The sequence below is a fragment of the Bombus vancouverensis genome, chromosome 7 (genome assembly GCF_051014615.1).
Source record: "Bombus vancouverensis nearcticus chromosome 7, iyBomVanc1_principal, whole genome shotgun sequence".
NCBI lineage: Eukaryota > Metazoa > Arthropoda > Insecta > Hymenoptera > Apidae > Bombus > Bombus vancouverensis.
The window spans coordinates 12,838,440-12,856,167 of NC_134917.1; the positions used below are offsets into that span (position 1 = coordinate 12,838,440).

The window sequence follows — 17,728 nt, forward strand, 5'->3', positions numbered from 1 at the left end:
CCGCAAATTTTTTGGAGTTTCCCCCGTGTACATTTTGCACGATGCGGAGCAACGAACGTTGGTGCGACGGTCTTTTTACGTTCGGCATCAGGAGCATGGACATTGAATAATTATCTGCCAGAAATATACCCTCTGATCTTGTATCTACCGTCTAGAGAAGCGGAAGGTAGTTTTACCGACGAATCCAATAGCGAGGCCTAGACGAAACATTCTCTCCCTTTCGTTTAATCACAGCGCTGGCGATTGTGGTGTCGATTTCGGTCCAGCTGTACACGACAGATCAAAGTATCGCGACTTCTACAGCCACTGTTTCATCCTATAATTAGTCGAAGCTTCCGAGTGCATGTTGCGTCTGTAGAAACGTTGTTCTCACGGTTCGCTGACGTTATGGGCGTCTTCATCGGGATCCAAACCATGACATCAGTGACCAACAAACGAGCATTGAATCTTAATTCAACGTACTTATACTTGGATCGATAATGGATCGGAGACGATTTCCATTCGGGAGAGACTACCGTGCCACGACGTATCGAAAATCCTACGAGCTCGTTGGGATCCATAGTTAGAGTCATTGTCAGGGACAAGAGTGACAGTGCAGAAAGGCGGCATATTTATGACGGCCGTTCTTCCACGCACGCGAAGAACGCGAAAATCAAGAGAAGAGGAGGGCCTGAGCGATCGCACACGTGCATCGCTTCTGTTTTGCATCGGATATACGGCTGACCGGTGAGCGTGTGCCCCATTAAGCTGTTCGTTTTACGAGACTCCCAAACGATATGATCAATAACGAGGCCATGGTCCGTGTCGTAAAGAACGCCAAGACCAACAAGCCCTTAACAGTTTGCAAACGTTTCCTCCGAGTAATTACGTCGTCTCGTTGGAAACGAGACCGGGATTGGAATCCTAGAGCTGCTGACGCTCAACATTCTTCATTCTTCCCCTCTCGCCTCTTCTTTTCGTAAGATTTACGACGGTCACGGTCCGACCGCAAGTTTAATAAAGCCGTAGATGAGAATGGAATGCAGTGTGCGCGTGGAAAGAATTGGCCGGGCTCCTCCGCAAAATTTTCAGCGGTGAATTCATTTTAATTGCTAGGATGCCTCTCTTCGTTGCTCGCCTAGCGTCGAGGTTTATTTAACCCCGTTGAGCCTTTGCGTATTGCGCGAATGCTGGAATTTCAGCTATTCTGTACGAGCATGGATCATGCAAAGAAGAGTTTGAAGCAACGGAGAATAGTCGAAAGGCGCTTGTGCCAGGCCAAACAAAAGCTTCTCATGGAGCACCATGGATAACGCGTACCCGCTAGATCGTAAGAAGATCATGGAACAAAAGCTACGGCTTCTAATTCCGTGAGATCTCGAGGTCTCGAGTAAATTCCATCAAGAGATCTGCCAGCTCGTGATATTTCTCACAAATTCGTTAGTCTCCCACGAGGTTGCCGCGACTTCTTCGCGCCCATGAAAACTCGCGACACGCTCGTAAACTAACAAGCAAAAAATCAGCGAAACTCAATGATTCTCGAGCACCTAACACTCCTGAGATCCGTACATCGCGTTGTGGCAACGCCACCGAGAAGGATTCATCATATTCGTTCTCTATTCTGTGCGTGCTGCCGCAATTGTAGAAATAAGCCGTAGATCGGAGAGTTTCTTATTCAGATGGTAGCAAAGGCTCAGAGTCGATCGATGGATCCCGAGGATATAGCGAGATACGGAACACGCACACTTCTGCGTTCGTTACACGTATATCTCTTTTGTTTTCACACGAAACCTCTCTCTATCTTTCTGCGACCCTCGGGGGAATCTCTATAGGGCGCACAGCTTCCGCCATTCCATCGATGCTTATATCGACTATTTACGATCCGAGCGCAGCCGGATATTTGATTCCGCGAAATAACGGTTCGAAATTGACGAAGGCCTCTTTTTTTTTTTTGTTCGCTGGATGCGCACCACGGATCGAAACCAACGATAGGAGAGTTTGGATCGCGGAACGTTAAAGCAGAAATATTCGCTCGCTTTTTGAAAAATAATTGGTTTCACGAAGCATCTCGATGCGTTTCGAGCATTCGTGCTCACGGTCGCGGTGCACGAATCGCGGTGTGCGCGCACGGTTCGCGAGTATCGTTTTATTTCAAAGCTATGCAAACAAAGGCCAGCAAGGGATACGATCGATATACGATAAAAGCTTTGCGCAACCGTAATCGCATCTGTAATTCTATGTCGTTCATATATACCTCATCTTACCGGTTGCGTGTTGGTAGGCATTGTATTCGTAAGTCTCTTTTGTTTTGCGTAGATTTGTTCGTCCGCGAACGAGACCGCACGCGGTTCCGATTCGGGATAGAAAACGCGAAAACGTTCGAGGGGAGCAGAGATCAAAATCGTGGAACGGCAAGATAGCGTGGTTTCCGCCGTTCCCGAGCCAGAAACAACAACGGTGGTATACGTGAGCTTTTCGATATACGTGTTCGCCGTTCGTTAAATGAGCGAACCGCGCTTGTTCGACCAAAACAATGGTCTTGTACGCTGGCTACGTGTATTGTGTGCGAGCGCATCGAAAGGCCACGCAAGGCATAGCAAAAGGTTCGAACACCGGCGTAAAAGTCGATTGGAAGTCATACCGGTCTGTCCTCAGCGTCCACGCCACCGCCTACCAACGATCATATCCGGTCGTAGCTAATTATTTCCTGCTGTGGAAAAGCATTAAGCTTGCTCAACGCCATTTACCGCCGCGCTTCTGCGATCGTTGTTCCTTTCGTGCGACAGCCCGAACGATTTAATGAACGACCTCCGATTCGTCGATTTTCGACGCGTACCGAAAATCCTGGCGAGAATTTTAATGATTCTGGGGGAAGAGTTAAAAGACGACAGGTTGGAACGTAGAATTTGGAGAGGAAGTTCTCTTCTTTTTACGGCGACTATTTACGATACCGAGAAACCACCTTACCTTTAGGGGCTCGTTCGAAGGAAAAGCGAGGGAAACGACGGTGACGTTTGCACAGGTGGATGTGGACACACGCGAGCGTTCCCCTTTTTCTTTTAAGATACGGACCCTCTCTTCCGCGGCCGTGTTACTCCGTTTTTCCCCCGAAAACCCTTCGTCCTATCGCGAGCAACAGGTTTAACAGATTCAAGTTCGTATCGCAGATGGTGTGACATTAAAACGTTCACACTTCCACGTTTGGTTCTCGGCAGCAGCGGCGCATTCTGCACGGTTGCCCTTTCCGGCACATTATCTTGGATCGGCGCCTTTGTACGTGACATTCTCGACGCCTGTACCGGCAAGGAAGGGGAGATACCCGTCCACGGAGACGAAAGGTAGAAATTTACGGTCATTAAACGGCGTTCAAAGGCTCACGAGTGGCTCGACACGGCCTCACGTTCGCCCCGCGTGTCCATCTTCCACGGATCAAATGCAAGTGTAATTGCTGTTAAAGCGTTCATTCGTATTACAGCTTCCACACGCTGCATCGCCAGATGCGATTATCGTCCGTTTCGAGGTCAACACGAACTTCCCCGTTCCGACTTCTCTCTACTACGTGGGAATTAAATCTCTTTGAAAACGTTCCCTGAACGTCTGACCGTAACTGCACGATTCTCCTGGCAAATTCTCATCCTTACGGTATCAAAGGCTCGCGTTTACGCTCGGTTTCGATTCGCAAAGGAACGATAAGCCAGGGTACGGCAATCAGAAGCGATAAATCGGCTGTAAGAGCCGATTCGAGAGGGCACTCGTGCCAACCGATCTAGTTTGCCAAGGAAATTACAAACAGATCCATCTCATCGGGTCGGTCGCGGCGAATTCATGTCCTGGGTTGCACGTCCTCTGCGCTAGATAACGGGCCCACCGAGGCGGCGACTTCCTTATCGTATTATTTACGACACTTTCAGCTGGTCGAGGGGAGAAAAAAAAAAGCATCTCGATGGGATCGCTACACGTTGTACACGCTGCATCGAACGATGCAAGTCTCGAATCCGAAGCCCTGGTGGCGCCTGCCCTGCTGCCCTCTTCCTTCGATCTAATCGATTTAATGGTCGATGGCAGCGGCCGATGAAATTGGTCGGACGATGCTTTCGTGCAGCGTCAACGAGTAATTAGTTTAGCGGTTCGATAACGACAAAAGCAACCCGGTTGCCGGTAGTAGATAAAATTAGGGTTTGTGCTCCCGTTACCTTTGCGTCCCGAAAGAAAATAACGTTTCTATTTCTCGATTGCACGGGCATGCTTCTGCCGTGAAAAAGTTGTTAATCTTGTCATTCTAATACCGTTACCAGCTGTTCAAGCTGTACGGTTCCGTAACGTTATTTTGCCTGAACTTTTCGTAAACAATTTTTCCAGAAAATATGTGTCCCCTGATATTCCGTGTATTTTCGTTCGTATATTCCTCGTTAACGCGCCCCAGAGAAGCTTCGCTTCTCAGAACAGAATTTCCGCTATTTTTTTCCGGACTTGGTTTTCTATTCGTTTCCACGAATTCGCCTCTGTGACGCTCGTTTACCTAGCGCCAACGAGACTCGACTGGGTTCGCCTTTTCGGTTAATCGTCGGTGGAAATATCGGGCTTAGGATTTTCCCTGGGAAATCTGTGCTGGTGCCGGTTCAAAAAGAGCCGCGTGCTTGAAAAGAGCGCGATACCGGCCACAAAGCCGGCGCTTATGCCCGGCGTAAATAATAGCCGCGGTGGAAAATGTACGACTACACGAGCGTACGCTTTCGATTCTCGCAGCTAAATCGAAAGGTCGCGATTTCCAGGCAGTGCTTTGACCCGAGATAAGGGTGCGCGGGAGAACGCTGGGCGGAAAATCGGTTCGTTTTGCTGCCGATTGCGCGGCGTTCCACCGTGCCGCTGGAAAAGGCAATCGGTAATCGTTTGGAGCGAATCGAAACGCGGAACATCGTCGGCGCATTTACCTGTCGGTTATTTTTACGCCAACTCGTGCGAATTGAAGAACGTTTCGCCTTTACGATACACATGTACACGCGCGAATCACAAATGGTACTTCCGAAGGGCCGGTAAAAATAGACTATGAACCAAGTGGAATTCGATGTCCGATCCTTTGCGAGAGGGAATGCACGACGAGGTGGTTAAACGCGACGGAATTTGCTTTTATCGCGAGTAGAAGTCTAGAGGCTAGTTAACGCCCCCTCGTCGATCGTGCGCTAGCAACGGAAATTAATTGATTTAAGTGGCTGTTCGCCAGCCCGTCGAACGTTCCAATACCCTCGAACCTGATACTTAACCCGGATTCCACGGACATCGACAGTATATCCATGTAAACGCGAAAGTAATTTCTTCATCTGCGTGGCACGCAACCGGTGTTCCCTCATCTACGGCACCGAGCGGGCTACTAGTTATCGTGAAATTGTTAATCCAAGCTGGATTAACCAACTGAAAAATCAAACCAGCGTTTCAGACCTGTTCGATTAGGCTGCAATTATCCCTGCAATTTTATGTTTTAATTTATTTGTATCTTTATATTAAGGATACCTTCGTTTGCCAGTATCACATCAGATTCTTTGTAATTATTTAATTCCACCGTATCGTTATTAACGCAGAATGAGCTGTGCAAGTTGATTACCGCTAATTTCCACGTAAATGATAAATAGGATAAATAAATAATGAGAATACAAGAAAGTTTAAACTATTATCTTTGCATAAACACGCGTGTTCTTATGTCGTTTCTTTAATATCATCGCGTTCTACTTGATCGTCGCATTTTGAACTTTGTCGACGCTTAACATTTCGTCTAACGACCTTCTATCGACAGGGGTTCCGCTGCAGGCGGCTAACTTTTAAAGTGTTCCATAGGTCAGTGAAATGTCGCGGGCAGAGGCCCGACCCAAAAGTCGATCTCGCTAAATGGTCCCCGGACGATCGAGCGCGATGGAACTGAAGAAATAAGAGTGGCGCGACCTTAACGGCGTTTCATGTGATAGTTTCGAAGGCAGCGGCCGCGTTTCACGGAGGCGAGGCTGGCTCGTAACTCGCACGCTCGTATATAATATAACCTGGCCGTAGAATGGAGGATCTCGAAGACTGCCGCGAGCTACGGACCGGTTCTTAATAATTAACATATGCAACGTTAATTTTACGGAATTATAATTTCACGTCACTCGGTGGCGGCAGGAGAGGCCGACGGGTGAAACGTATACATCGACGCGGCGTACGAAGCGCATAGCCCTATAGCCATAGGACGAGGAAGGAGAGAAGAAGGACGTCGCGTGCAATGGACGAAGGCGAGAGAAGGTCAGGACGCAGCGTGCAGGTCCTGTCTTTCAGCTACCGGCTTCTCTTCGGAGATCGCACGAAGGAGGAAAAGGGAAAAGAAGAAGAAAGGGGAGATGAAAGAGCAGTCTTTTTGCGTTTCGGGACGAGGTGAATTAAAGGAGTCGGTAGAAAGGCTCGTTATAATTTTTCCTAGTCAAGATTGAGATAATTTCCCGTCCCTGTCTTTATTACGATATACGAACGATTCTAATTGCCAGTCATTAACCATTTAATAACTATTGTACGCGCGCTACATATTAACGTTTCGACGTGTCTGGTGGTCTCTGTCACGACCTGATCGAACGTAATCGACGGCACGATTAAATCGTCTGTATCGAAACAAGAACGTACAATCCCGACAAACCCCGGCTTAATTTCGCGGAGATGTAATTTCTTCGCTGATAGAGGAAACGGACAAACGGTTAAAAGAACGAAGACGTTACCTAAGGCCATTCTTCCTCTTCTTCTTTCATATTTTTCCTCTTCGATTTTCTCTTTTTTACCCGATCTGTTGGTTTCGACGTTTTTCTGAACACGCTCCGAGCCGCAGGGCCAAAGAATGAGGTTTCAACGGCGAACGATGACAAGAAACGCACAAACGATATTTCATGGCGTCGCGTCGTGGCAAAGTGGATCGGGTCAGGAACGACGTCGGATAAAAAGCACCTTGTTGAAAGACAAGCAGTCGCCCAGCCAAAACGTCCTACGTCTAAAGCTATATACAGCGTGTATTCTAAAACTATCTACAGCGTGTCTTCTAAAGCCATTGACAAATGCGCTCGTTGTCGAGCGTGTACGTTGTTCGTTATAATCTACGTTCCTCTGGGAAAATTCTTTCCGCGACAACAAACCCAAGCAACCCAGAATTGTTCCGACCTATGCAAACATCACGAACCTCGTTGCTTGGAATTTAAAAGGGATCAATCTCTTTACCGGATCTCATCAGACCGCAATTTCGCAGTCCATTACAACGTTCGCGATGCATCGAACTACCTGACTACGAATCGAGAAAAAGAGGATGTTGGCGAGTGGCGGGCAAAAACAGGCGGAAAAGACAAGAAGGTGGAAGAGGGTATAAAGTTAGCACAGACTGGCTGCGGGCGGTATTCACCTACGATGAAGATGGTTCATCTACGTTCAACGTGTCTTGTTAACTGCACGCACCACTGGGCATACGTGGCTCTCGCGTTCGCGTGAAACTTAATATACCGAAAACGAGTTGAACGGATGAACGAAGAAACGGGGATACAAAGGATCACAGGTGGAACCAAGACGGATGAAAGTTCCGAAAACGGTGAAAGGGTGCACCGAAAAGCTTGGAAATTGCACGCTGTACACGCGACCACACGTGCTTTGGGTTAGGTCTGGGTACGCGCGGAAAATCTCGCCTCTTTGCTCGTATCTTTGCTTCGAGAACACAGTGACCTATTTGCGCCTGAAATTTGTAGCCCGTGTTTATCTATCGCTTGAAACTCTACTTCGCTCGTCTTCGCTTTTAACGAATGTCGCGCGGCTTAATTCGAAGCACAGCTTTGAGCCTTACCAGGTTCTTGAAACACGATTGCGCAATACATTGGTATTCGTTCTGTAACACGCTGGAGGAATTGCACGAGGTACGTAGTTTCTGCCGTTAATTAATCGAAACGAAGGCTTCGATGTCGAATTCACGAGCCAAAGGAGCGGAATGTAGGTTAACGAAGCGGAGGACGTTTAAGATCGCGAAGCTGATAATTCGAGGTCGAGTGAGGCGCGATTACACCTGGTCCATTGGCGCACATTCTCAAGTGAGAAAGTTGATGTCGTGGCTTCGTTATTCGTCTCACGTACCACTCTCGCATCCTCCCACGCTTCTATTAATAACACCATCAAGAGGTGCGTATTTATAGGCATGTCACGATAGGCATTATCGTGCCGGGCTGAAAAAGGAGCTATATCTAAATGAGTTTTGGAATTCTCTATCGAACTTAAGGGATGATTCGCACTAGCGATCACGGTACGGCCAAGTGAAAAGAAAATCTCTTGTTCAGTGGCCTGTCTTGGTGCGACCTTCTATTTAGAACTTATTTTGATCGATCGACCAAGCCTGTTCTTTGATCCTCTCTCGAGAATTATTCTCCGTGCTTTTGCTTCCTCAGTCTTCAAAAAATAAACTCATTAGAGAGGATTACAAGGTATTATATACTTACTCGCTATAACAGAGGATCGAATGAAACGGCTATGTCGATAACAAGACGCAACACTCGAGACGGATAACAGAGTTTCGTTAGTAGGAGAATTTATTGCACGGCATCGAAGCAGGAAAATTCGCCTTCCCTAAGACTGTTGAACGATCAGCTCCCGATAGGGATTTATTAATACTAAGAGCTATCGAATTAAGATTCCGCCGCGACGGGGGCAACCATGCATAGATCATCCGATTAGACTCGACAATGAGACGAGCATTATAAAGGGTCAATCGGGGTGCTCTTATATTTCATTCCTTCTCGACATTCAACTCGTGGCTGATTAGCGCTGTGCAAAAAGTTCGGATGAATCGATAACGATCGATGGAACGCAAAGTTCACGACTGGCCAACCACTGCGTCCACTTACGTTTGTTAGTTCACGACTCTATGTACCGACGTCTTAGCAAAGAATTTCTTAGTGAACTCGTCGCGTTATAACGTCACAAAAATGATTTGTCGAGCTCTGCTTTTCAAGTCTATCGATCCTCTAAGGAAGATAAGTTTGCGAAGGAGGAAAAAGATAATCGGAATGCGATATCGAATCAACCCCCCGAAGACTTTAACGAAGATGTAAAAAAATTAACATCACTGGCCTAACTAAATGGACAGGATAATTAAATATGTACTTTTCTTTTTACGTACAATTAAGTTGAACAATACGAGGAACGTGACACGAATCTTCGGTGTTACATCTCCTCATTATGGAGCCCACGTTCGAACTGTCGTAAAAAGGAAACGGCATCGATCGGTAACCATCGTTGAAACGTGGGTTCCGCATCGCAGTCGAGAAATGCTTTCACTCTATATCCTTTTCATCCTGGCCTGTGCTACGAAACTAATAAACCAACGGACATAGAAGAGGAAGTATTTGCATTTACACGCGACAGCGTACTACAGAGGCGAATGGGCTATGCTAATTCAATGAAATTTTTCGATACCGTGCGCTGAATTTAATTATTTTTATCGGAAAACGTGTTATCGTCAGGGATTCCGGGACAAAGGTGCTATGCCGATAACACGCGTATCGTCGCAATGAAAAATAAAAACGTTATATCCAACGAAATTCCGTCCGCAGTCCGTCGTTATATTCGCGAGTTTCAACGTTTTCACGAAGACCACACGCGTCGTATAAATCGATTAGGAGAGTTTACTGCGAATGGCTCGCGTATTCGCCAAAGGGAGACGTCGTTGTTCACGCGATGTACATTGAGCTTTATTTCTCAGCTGGTCGTCGCCAAGGCGAGGATAATTAACCAGAGCAATTTTGGAACGTTGCCCTTTCGTTTAACCAGCCAGTCGATTTATGGAGACCGCCAGGGTCGTTATGGAGGACCTTGAAAGAGGAGCAGCCAGCTTCCACGTACGCGTACGTTGCGATTCCCATCTGTTTAAATTTGCCTTGGCACGTACCGCTCTGGTATCATCGCGTAAATGTGACTGCCCCGTAAAAATGCGGACAGATCGTGGCTGTACGCCGATTACCTTCGTGTGGCGTCGCAGTCAAGGTGAGAGGGCCGAAACGTGTTTGGCGATACGGTTTTTGTACTGACTATCAAAGACCTGATTCCACGCTTATTAATGCGTTAACTGTTACAAGGTAAGGTCCGTTCAACCAGAAGCATTGTCCCGCGTGCCATCTGCGCGTTTTCAGCTCGTTTCCTGTGAATAGCATCAGATATTCTTACATCAAACACCGACGACCTCCACCTATTTTTCGATTTCTTTACAAGTCGATTGTTCGATCTGTCCATAGAAAATCTAAATTGTACGGAATTTCTAGGGAATCAGTTCTATCGTTGGAGAAAATTACAACGACACAGTTCTCACCGATGTACGCGGAGAAGTACTGCAGTCGATTTTCCTCAATTACGAGTCGTTAGGAAATTTTTGCAACGAATTATCTCCGTAACTGCTACCTACCTGCAGTCGAAAGTACACGTCTGCCGCGACTCATTTGCTTTCTTTTCGAGCAGCCACCACGTTCACAGCAATCTTCCTCAAAATAGAGCTGGCGCTCGGAGGATTTTCCCAGCCACCCTTCTTCGCGTGTATCAACACGCGGAAGGCGCCTGCGGTGCTGTTCCCGACTATGTAACGAGGCAAGAGGAAGACGAACGAGCCTACGAGGACGGAAGAGCCTTACATCGCGGAGGAACTCGCGAGAAAAGATGGGGACAACGATGAATCAAGGGAACAAGAGAAAAATGCGTGACAATACGGTAGACAACCAGAACGGAGAACGACGTGTAGAAAGCTAGAAGTACGCCACGAGGGAGAGACCGAGAGAGAGAGACACGCGAGAAGAAACGAGAGGAACGAGGTAGAATGTTTATGGCGACAACAACGGCAACTGCAGCGTGACAGCGGCTTGGTTATCGGAAACCGACGGTGACGGGGTTCTAGTGCAATAACAACGTCGCAAAACATCTCCCCGCTCTTGGTTGACACAGCAACGCGACAGTAACGACGATGTTTCGATCGCACCAATGCCATTTTACATGCAACGAATTCCTCTGCTTCTAGCCAACATCGAATATTCCCACAGTTCGTGACAAACCAATTATTCTCGTCGAGAACGAATACATTCCACGTGTCTTAGCCTCTCGAGTAATCATAATGCTTTATCAGGTGTAGATCTACCTTTCTTACAGCTACCTACCTAATCCTTCTCATTTCCTTTTCCACCGTATTCTTCTATATTTCGATAAGACATGGCTTCAAGCTGTATAACATATGTCTACGTATTACTGCAACGATTTACCAGCGGTATAGCCAGCTTCGTTCGCATCGCAGGAACTCTATGATCCCTCGTTGAGCGAAATGAAACGTCGGAATAACATCGCATCAAAGACGCGGCCTATACCCGGAAGCTTCAACCGGTAACAACAAGAACATCGACTGTGTTGAAGATCGTCGGATACTCGCTTCTCTACCTGTCGTACTTTCCTTGGCAAATTCTCACATTCTCGTGATACCATTGTTTCGTTTTCAATAAAAGCACGACAAACGGAAAGGAGAAAGCGAGGGAGAGAAAAGAGAAAAGGAGAAGGAAAAAGAAGTCGGAGCGTGCGCGGTAATGCACGCGTAAACTGGAACGTTCGCAGCTTTGCAGTAACGCTTGCATTTATACGCTGTTCGATCGAGGTGCTCCGGTATCATTAGAGGAGCCATTCGAGACTCACGCCCCCATTGTCCGAGGGCGACTTCTTGCTCCTTTCCCTCGGTTAACGCCGGAGATGCTCAACAGCCTACCGAGACAATGCTGTACGTGTATCGTGCATCATATTTCACGGTCATTCTTTTTTGTGTCCGGCGCGTACGTATCGTCTCTGGTCCCCCTGCTGGAGACGAAAATCCCTCGTCTCGGACCACCGTGGTTAAAATGATTTCGCCGGCCTCCCGCGACGCCAGGCTGGTCAGTTATTCTTATCCGCCTTTTGCCCGCAGAAACGCCGCGATTTATCGAACGAATTCCACCGAGCATTGGAAAGTTATACGTCGTCCTTGGAGAGAGCGCCGTTTCATTGTTATCGCGACTAATTGTTATTGGTCGAGATGCTTTTATTTGCTGTTCGATGATATCCTCGACGAGATTAATGAAGTTTCACTAAACGTTAACGATCGGTTTCTACAGGCTTTCAGACGTCGAATCGCGCGATAACTTTTCATAGATTACAGCCAAGGAACGAATCGTAGAACAAAGCGTTTAAGACGCGAAGATTTCACAGTCAAGTAGAAAATGAAAATATACCATAATCAAGATAGCGCGAAATATCAAACTACAAGTTATAATTGCAAAAACATTGACGGCTACTGGGAGCAGTTTTGTCAGATTATACCGGCCTCGAATATATTAAAAGACGTCGATAAAGTTCGTTGGCTATGCTGGTCGATAAAATATCGAGTTCGTGTTATCGTTCGTCGCTGATCATACGTACTTGTCACGTTGAATCTGGTATTTGCACCCTATCGTCCCGCCCGTGTTCACTGACCCTAACTCGTTTCAATGAAATATCTCCGGGAGGAGCGAGTGCTAATCGGGCGCAATCGTTGTCTCGCGGGGATCATTATCGGATCATTGCACCAGCTAAAATTAATTTTGCTCGGCGGGCCGTGCGGATTCGTGAAATTCCGGGAAAATATCAGTATCGGATAAATTATCATGTTCCCGTGAGATACTCGACAAAAGCGTCCGGCGAGATCTGGGAACGTAAATCAGACTGTGTGCGTTCGCAACGCAATCCAGAGCTGTTTTCTTCATCTCCTACTTTTCCTCTTTTTTTCTTCGAACGTATCGACCTTATAGCGAGAGATCTCACAGTCGAGGGTCGTATCTACGACCCGTTACGACTTGGCTATCGCTGTAGTCGGTGCGTTACATGCCGCGATAAACAATGTCTGTCTTGTTTTCAATGGCGTAGGAATGCTAAAAACCGATGAATAAAGAGTGCACGCGCGTTTCTTGATGCGCTAGTTACAAGCATAGAATCCTTGGCTCGAGGACAAGCGCGATAGGTGACAGCCCGTGGCAGACGTCGAGTCAAAGAATTTCAACGATTTCCACGAACAACGCCGGATATAGCCGAACCTTTTGTCATTCGAATAACGCAAGATATTATTCTCCCTATTTATCTTGCGCCGAGGCGTCGCTACGACGATAATTAGTACGCGAAACACGAAAATGCAGATAAGTGCGATTTCGAGGGAAAAGTTCTACTTCTCTCGAATATCTTGGAAATATCTTCGAAGATATAAAACGAGGCGACGATCGGCGATTGTCTGGTTACGAAGTACACGCTGTACCGATAATACCGAGAAGACGGCGATAATTCTTACCGGGAAGAAAAATTCGTTGTGTAAGCGAGAAAACGAGAAGCAAGAAGGGTAGCTTGAAACAGAGCGGTTCAACGATTTTACGGCGATCTTGCGATCTGTTTAGCGTTACAAAGAATGGCGAGGAACACGTGTTCGCCGTTGCGGCTGGACACGATTGCTCTCGAGCGGCTAAGCCATAGCAGTTCCAGGCAAGTGCAATGCTTCATCGCGCCGCTTGCGTGCACCGTGAACGTCCCTTTCTTAGGCGCTATGCATACCGAGACACACAGTCTAGCTCTGTCGTCGTTTATTATTCAATAAACTACATCGCTGTAATTCACAATAATCATACCTAATGGAGATAGGGAGCGCGATATATGTTTGTTTACGAGGTAATTGATCGTCGTAATAGGGAGACAATAAAGCTGCGCGGTTGGTAATTGTAAATCTATACGATAACCTTTTCATCGTTGCAAATCACGTTCTTCGATTCTGCTCTCACGCTTCGCTTTGCCTTTTCCTTCTCTATACTTTTATGTCCTCCTGTTTTCTCACATTTCGTCACTTCAAACGTTCCTTATTTTCTTCTCATTTTACGATATGGAATACTTGTACGAGCTATTTGATCATTACTAAGACAGTACTTTTGAACTTCGATGTAATTCGCTACGGTTAAAAGCTCAAAATTAAGGTAAACGAGTATCCAAAACTGTGCCAACGTTGTCATGGACGCTGTCTGGACGAGAAATAATCTTGAAAGCTTTCGCTCGAAACAGGACACTCGTCTATATCTGGTACGAGACGAGAACGACGTTTAACGTTGATGATCAATGGAGCTCCTGTACACCTGTCGAGCCGACCACTTCTCGTTTCATGCTACATCTTTAAAATGGTACTTGTAGCAAACCGGCCCTCGTGCCAGAGTACTACTATTAATTTTATTCTACTTTACACGGGGCAGTATGTACGGAGCCTTACACGCGATCCGCAAGAACATTGCGTGGAAAGCCGCGATGCGGCTTTTTCTGATTTCGTCGCAGTAATGTGCGTTTACACGTGTTTTCTGTGTGCGTTTCACGCACGCGAGTAGGCGACTACTTCAGTGGCTGCGGGCGGTCCGACTCTCCTGACCCTTCTTCTCTTGTACTCGCTCTTTCTCTCTCTTTAGTATCCTCCTCCGCCACACAGGGGCGTAATGATTAATTAAGCTTTCCAAGAAAACGCAACAAGTGAAACGTTATTAGTGCTTAGTGGCACAGTTTACTTGTTCCAGCGTCGCTGCTCCTCTCTAGCTCCCTTCCTTCATTCTTCTCCCTCTCTCTCTCTCTCCGTCTCACATTCATCCCCTCTTCTTCTTCAATTTCCTCGTCTATTTCTCCTACCCGATCGGTAGATGCATCCCCGGTGCAGTTTTAATAATTACCATGGCAAAACGAACTGGCGCCTGGCCGCTGCGGTACTATACGCTTCGCATCCTAGATGCATGCACGCCATTTGTGCCGTGAAAATCGAGAACTTTTGAAATCTATGACGGCGATTATCCGCCGTAGGAACGAAGTGGATGATGGAGAACACATGCTTGGCTATTCGTTTCGCGTGAAATCGTTCTAAAAACGCCATAGCCCGGGAGAGGGGCGGATTCTCGTAGCGATTTTCATCGCTATTTAGAGCAGTTTAATTCTGTTTGAACCTTAATATCGTAAAATTCATGGTAATCGTACGATCCTTGATCGTGTTTCTAAATATGCAAGCGCAGCATCTGCGCGAAATTACTGGCCAGTCGTTATTAATCTGGAATCGCGATGGATAAATCAGCGGGGTACATTCGATTAATCGCGGGTTTCGATTCGGAAGCAAGACACGTTCGTTTGTTCGGTATTCAATCTAAACACCATCTATTCGTATCGATACCATTAATCCTTGTCGCGAGCCTTTAGTTTCTGTTCTTTTTTTTTTTTTGCCTTTTCCCTCGTTGGTAAATGATTTACAGGGGACGAATGCATTAACGAGTCCCGGCGATGTACAAGCAGAATTATCCAGTCCCTCGGACGGGCAGTGTTTTACATCGTCATACTATGTAACGTTACTCATCCGAGGAAGATTATCACATTCTTGAAATATCTAACCCGTTGAAGCCAGCTGAAAGATAGATATTTTACGCGATAAGGGGATAATTGGCTCGGTTCAACAGTCGGCGACCGTTCGTGCAAACCGCTTCTAGATTGACAACGACGATAACAAATTGCATTCCATTACGTCGGATTAATTAAGGCATCTTTGCAATCTCTGTTTCAGATCGATTCTAGCTTTGACAATGCTGACTGCGGCCAGTGTCTCCTCTACCCACGTGCCCGACAAGTATCCCATCGAGGTAACTTTCCATTATGGTTGATTAAGATGTAGTATCGGTTACTCGATCCGTCGACTTTGGACCCTTGTAATTCGAAAAGGATGTAATTCTCGGAAGCTCCGATTACATCTGTTACGACTTACAAAAGATGTGGAAGGTATTTTAATTTTGACATGGATACGCGAAAGGTGATCTCCTTCGGGATATGTTCATTAAGTAAAGCAGCTCGTCCAAGTTGGATTTCCAGGATAATTTAATACATAACTTCTTGCCGTTTAACTTACTGCCATAATAACGTTATCATAGCTATCTCGTTCATTAAGATATTTTATCTCGAACGTACGGTTCGTCGGTGAATATTAATTTAATCCACTTACCGGAATTAATAAGCAATTACGTAGACGTTATTCTGGGTGGCACGAAGAGGATAATTAATTGACACTGGAGGAACTTCCTAAATTACACTCGAGCTGGCTGCATCCTCAAGGCCGGCCGAACGATGAGCGTGAAACGCTAACACTCTGGTGTACACAGCTCTCGCAATGACATCGCGTTTCTTGTTACATCGACTTCTTCTGGTCGTTTAAATGGATCGTTTGTTTTGGAAAATATTGCAATATCGTTCTTGGCCTCGAGATCATCATGGTTGGTCGCGAAGATTACATTAAAAAAAAAAAAAAAAAAAAAAAGAGAAACACTGGACGTTCTCAGTTAACGCTCTCGCTCAATCCGCCGTTTCTTTACGACGGTTCGCGGTCGTTTTTAACGAGCACGGCGATACACGATTGTACTCCGCGTTAGTTCTACACGCGCGGTCTACGTTGCAAGGCACACACCTTTATGTACATCGAGCCTAATCTGTAAAATTTTTCAATCGATCTAGTTAACCGGCATAGAATGCCGACAATTTGGTGGCAACCTGTTGAACCCGGAGCAACCGGGATAACGGCGCTTATCGTTGATTAAACTTACATACTTTGAACGATCGTTCCAGTTAATCGTAATGATTGGTCGACCGGCCAATTTCAATCGTTCTTCGCTAACAAGCGCGACCTTACAGCTTTCTATCGTATCAGAGGTACCTACCGGGAAGAGGAGGTATTCTCCTCACGCGAGTCTCTCTCTCTCTCTCTCTGTCTCTTGATATTCGTTTCGCGAACGAAGTCGAGAGACTCTCTTCGGGATAGTAGTCTGTTCCAAATAATTCTGAAAATTTCGGCGAATTTTTAAAGAGGCGGCCGCCGTCTATCTATAATTCTCTTCTTATGAAACGTCGCCGTAATACGAGCTTCTTATCCGTCGTAAAGACGTTCGTTACGCCCGTAAGGATCCCTTTGAAAGCTCCCGGGACAATGAGATTAAGATCGTTCATCGTGGAAAGACTCTTGAAACGCGGCTCCATTATTCAGGCCGTTGCGCGATGCCGACCGTTCCAGCCCTCCCCCCTGTTACCCCTTTGTCGAGTATTTTCGCGTTTCCTCCTCTCCATATATACGCATATTCCCGCGCATGTGTACGAAGCAAGTTCATGCGCGGCGCGATTAACGTGCCGGAGTTAATGTCGGTCATCAAGCAAGTATTACTTCGTTTTAACGGGTTAACGACTTTTTGAAAGCTGCTCGAATTTTGAATTGAGGCGGGGCTCGCGCTGAAACCAATCGCGGCTCGCCAACAATTCACAACGCGTTATTAGAGATGCCATTAAATTGGCATTCTTTACCGCGAAATGGTGCGTCGTTAACCTTAGAAAGCTAATTTCGAAATTTCAACGCGATTAGAGGCCGAGACGTATCGACCGAACAAACGTTCTAATTTTCCTTTAGTACAATTTCCATAGCGGATCTTTTCGCGTAATGGCGGTTTTCAGCGAACAACGAATGACGTATTCCGCGATATGCTCGGTTACGAACACCAGCGGATTTTACATCTGCGTACCAATATTGACGGGCGCCACGGATCCGTCTTTCAATTAATTACGGCCTCGCGGGTGATCTGAATCGTGGAAGTACCGATATTAATTATTGAACAAACAGTTCGGATGTCGTCGTTGCAGAGTTACCGTCTCTCCCTCC

At 46.5% G+C, this 17,728-nt stretch overlaps 2 protein-coding genes across 3 annotated transcripts in view; one reads left to right on the forward strand and one right to left on the reverse strand.

Moving 5' to 3' along the window:
- The window catches only part of LOC117156047 (uncharacterized), a 61,438-nt gene that overhangs the window by 28,991 nt on the left and 14,719 nt on the right, over window positions 1–17,728 (reverse strand). The window lies entirely within an intron of this gene.
- The window catches only part of LOC117156021 (thrombospondin type-1 domain-containing protein 4), a 39,802-nt gene that overhangs the window by 12,186 nt on the left and 9,888 nt on the right, over window positions 1–17,728 (forward strand). For both annotated transcript variants that reach the window (XM_033332677.2, XM_076620039.1), the window contains exon 3: window positions 15,602–15,677. In XM_033332677.2, the coding sequence (XP_033188568.2) occupies window positions 15,602–15,677 (76 nt within the window). The remainder of the gene's footprint in view (window positions 1–15,601; window positions 15,678–17,728) is intronic.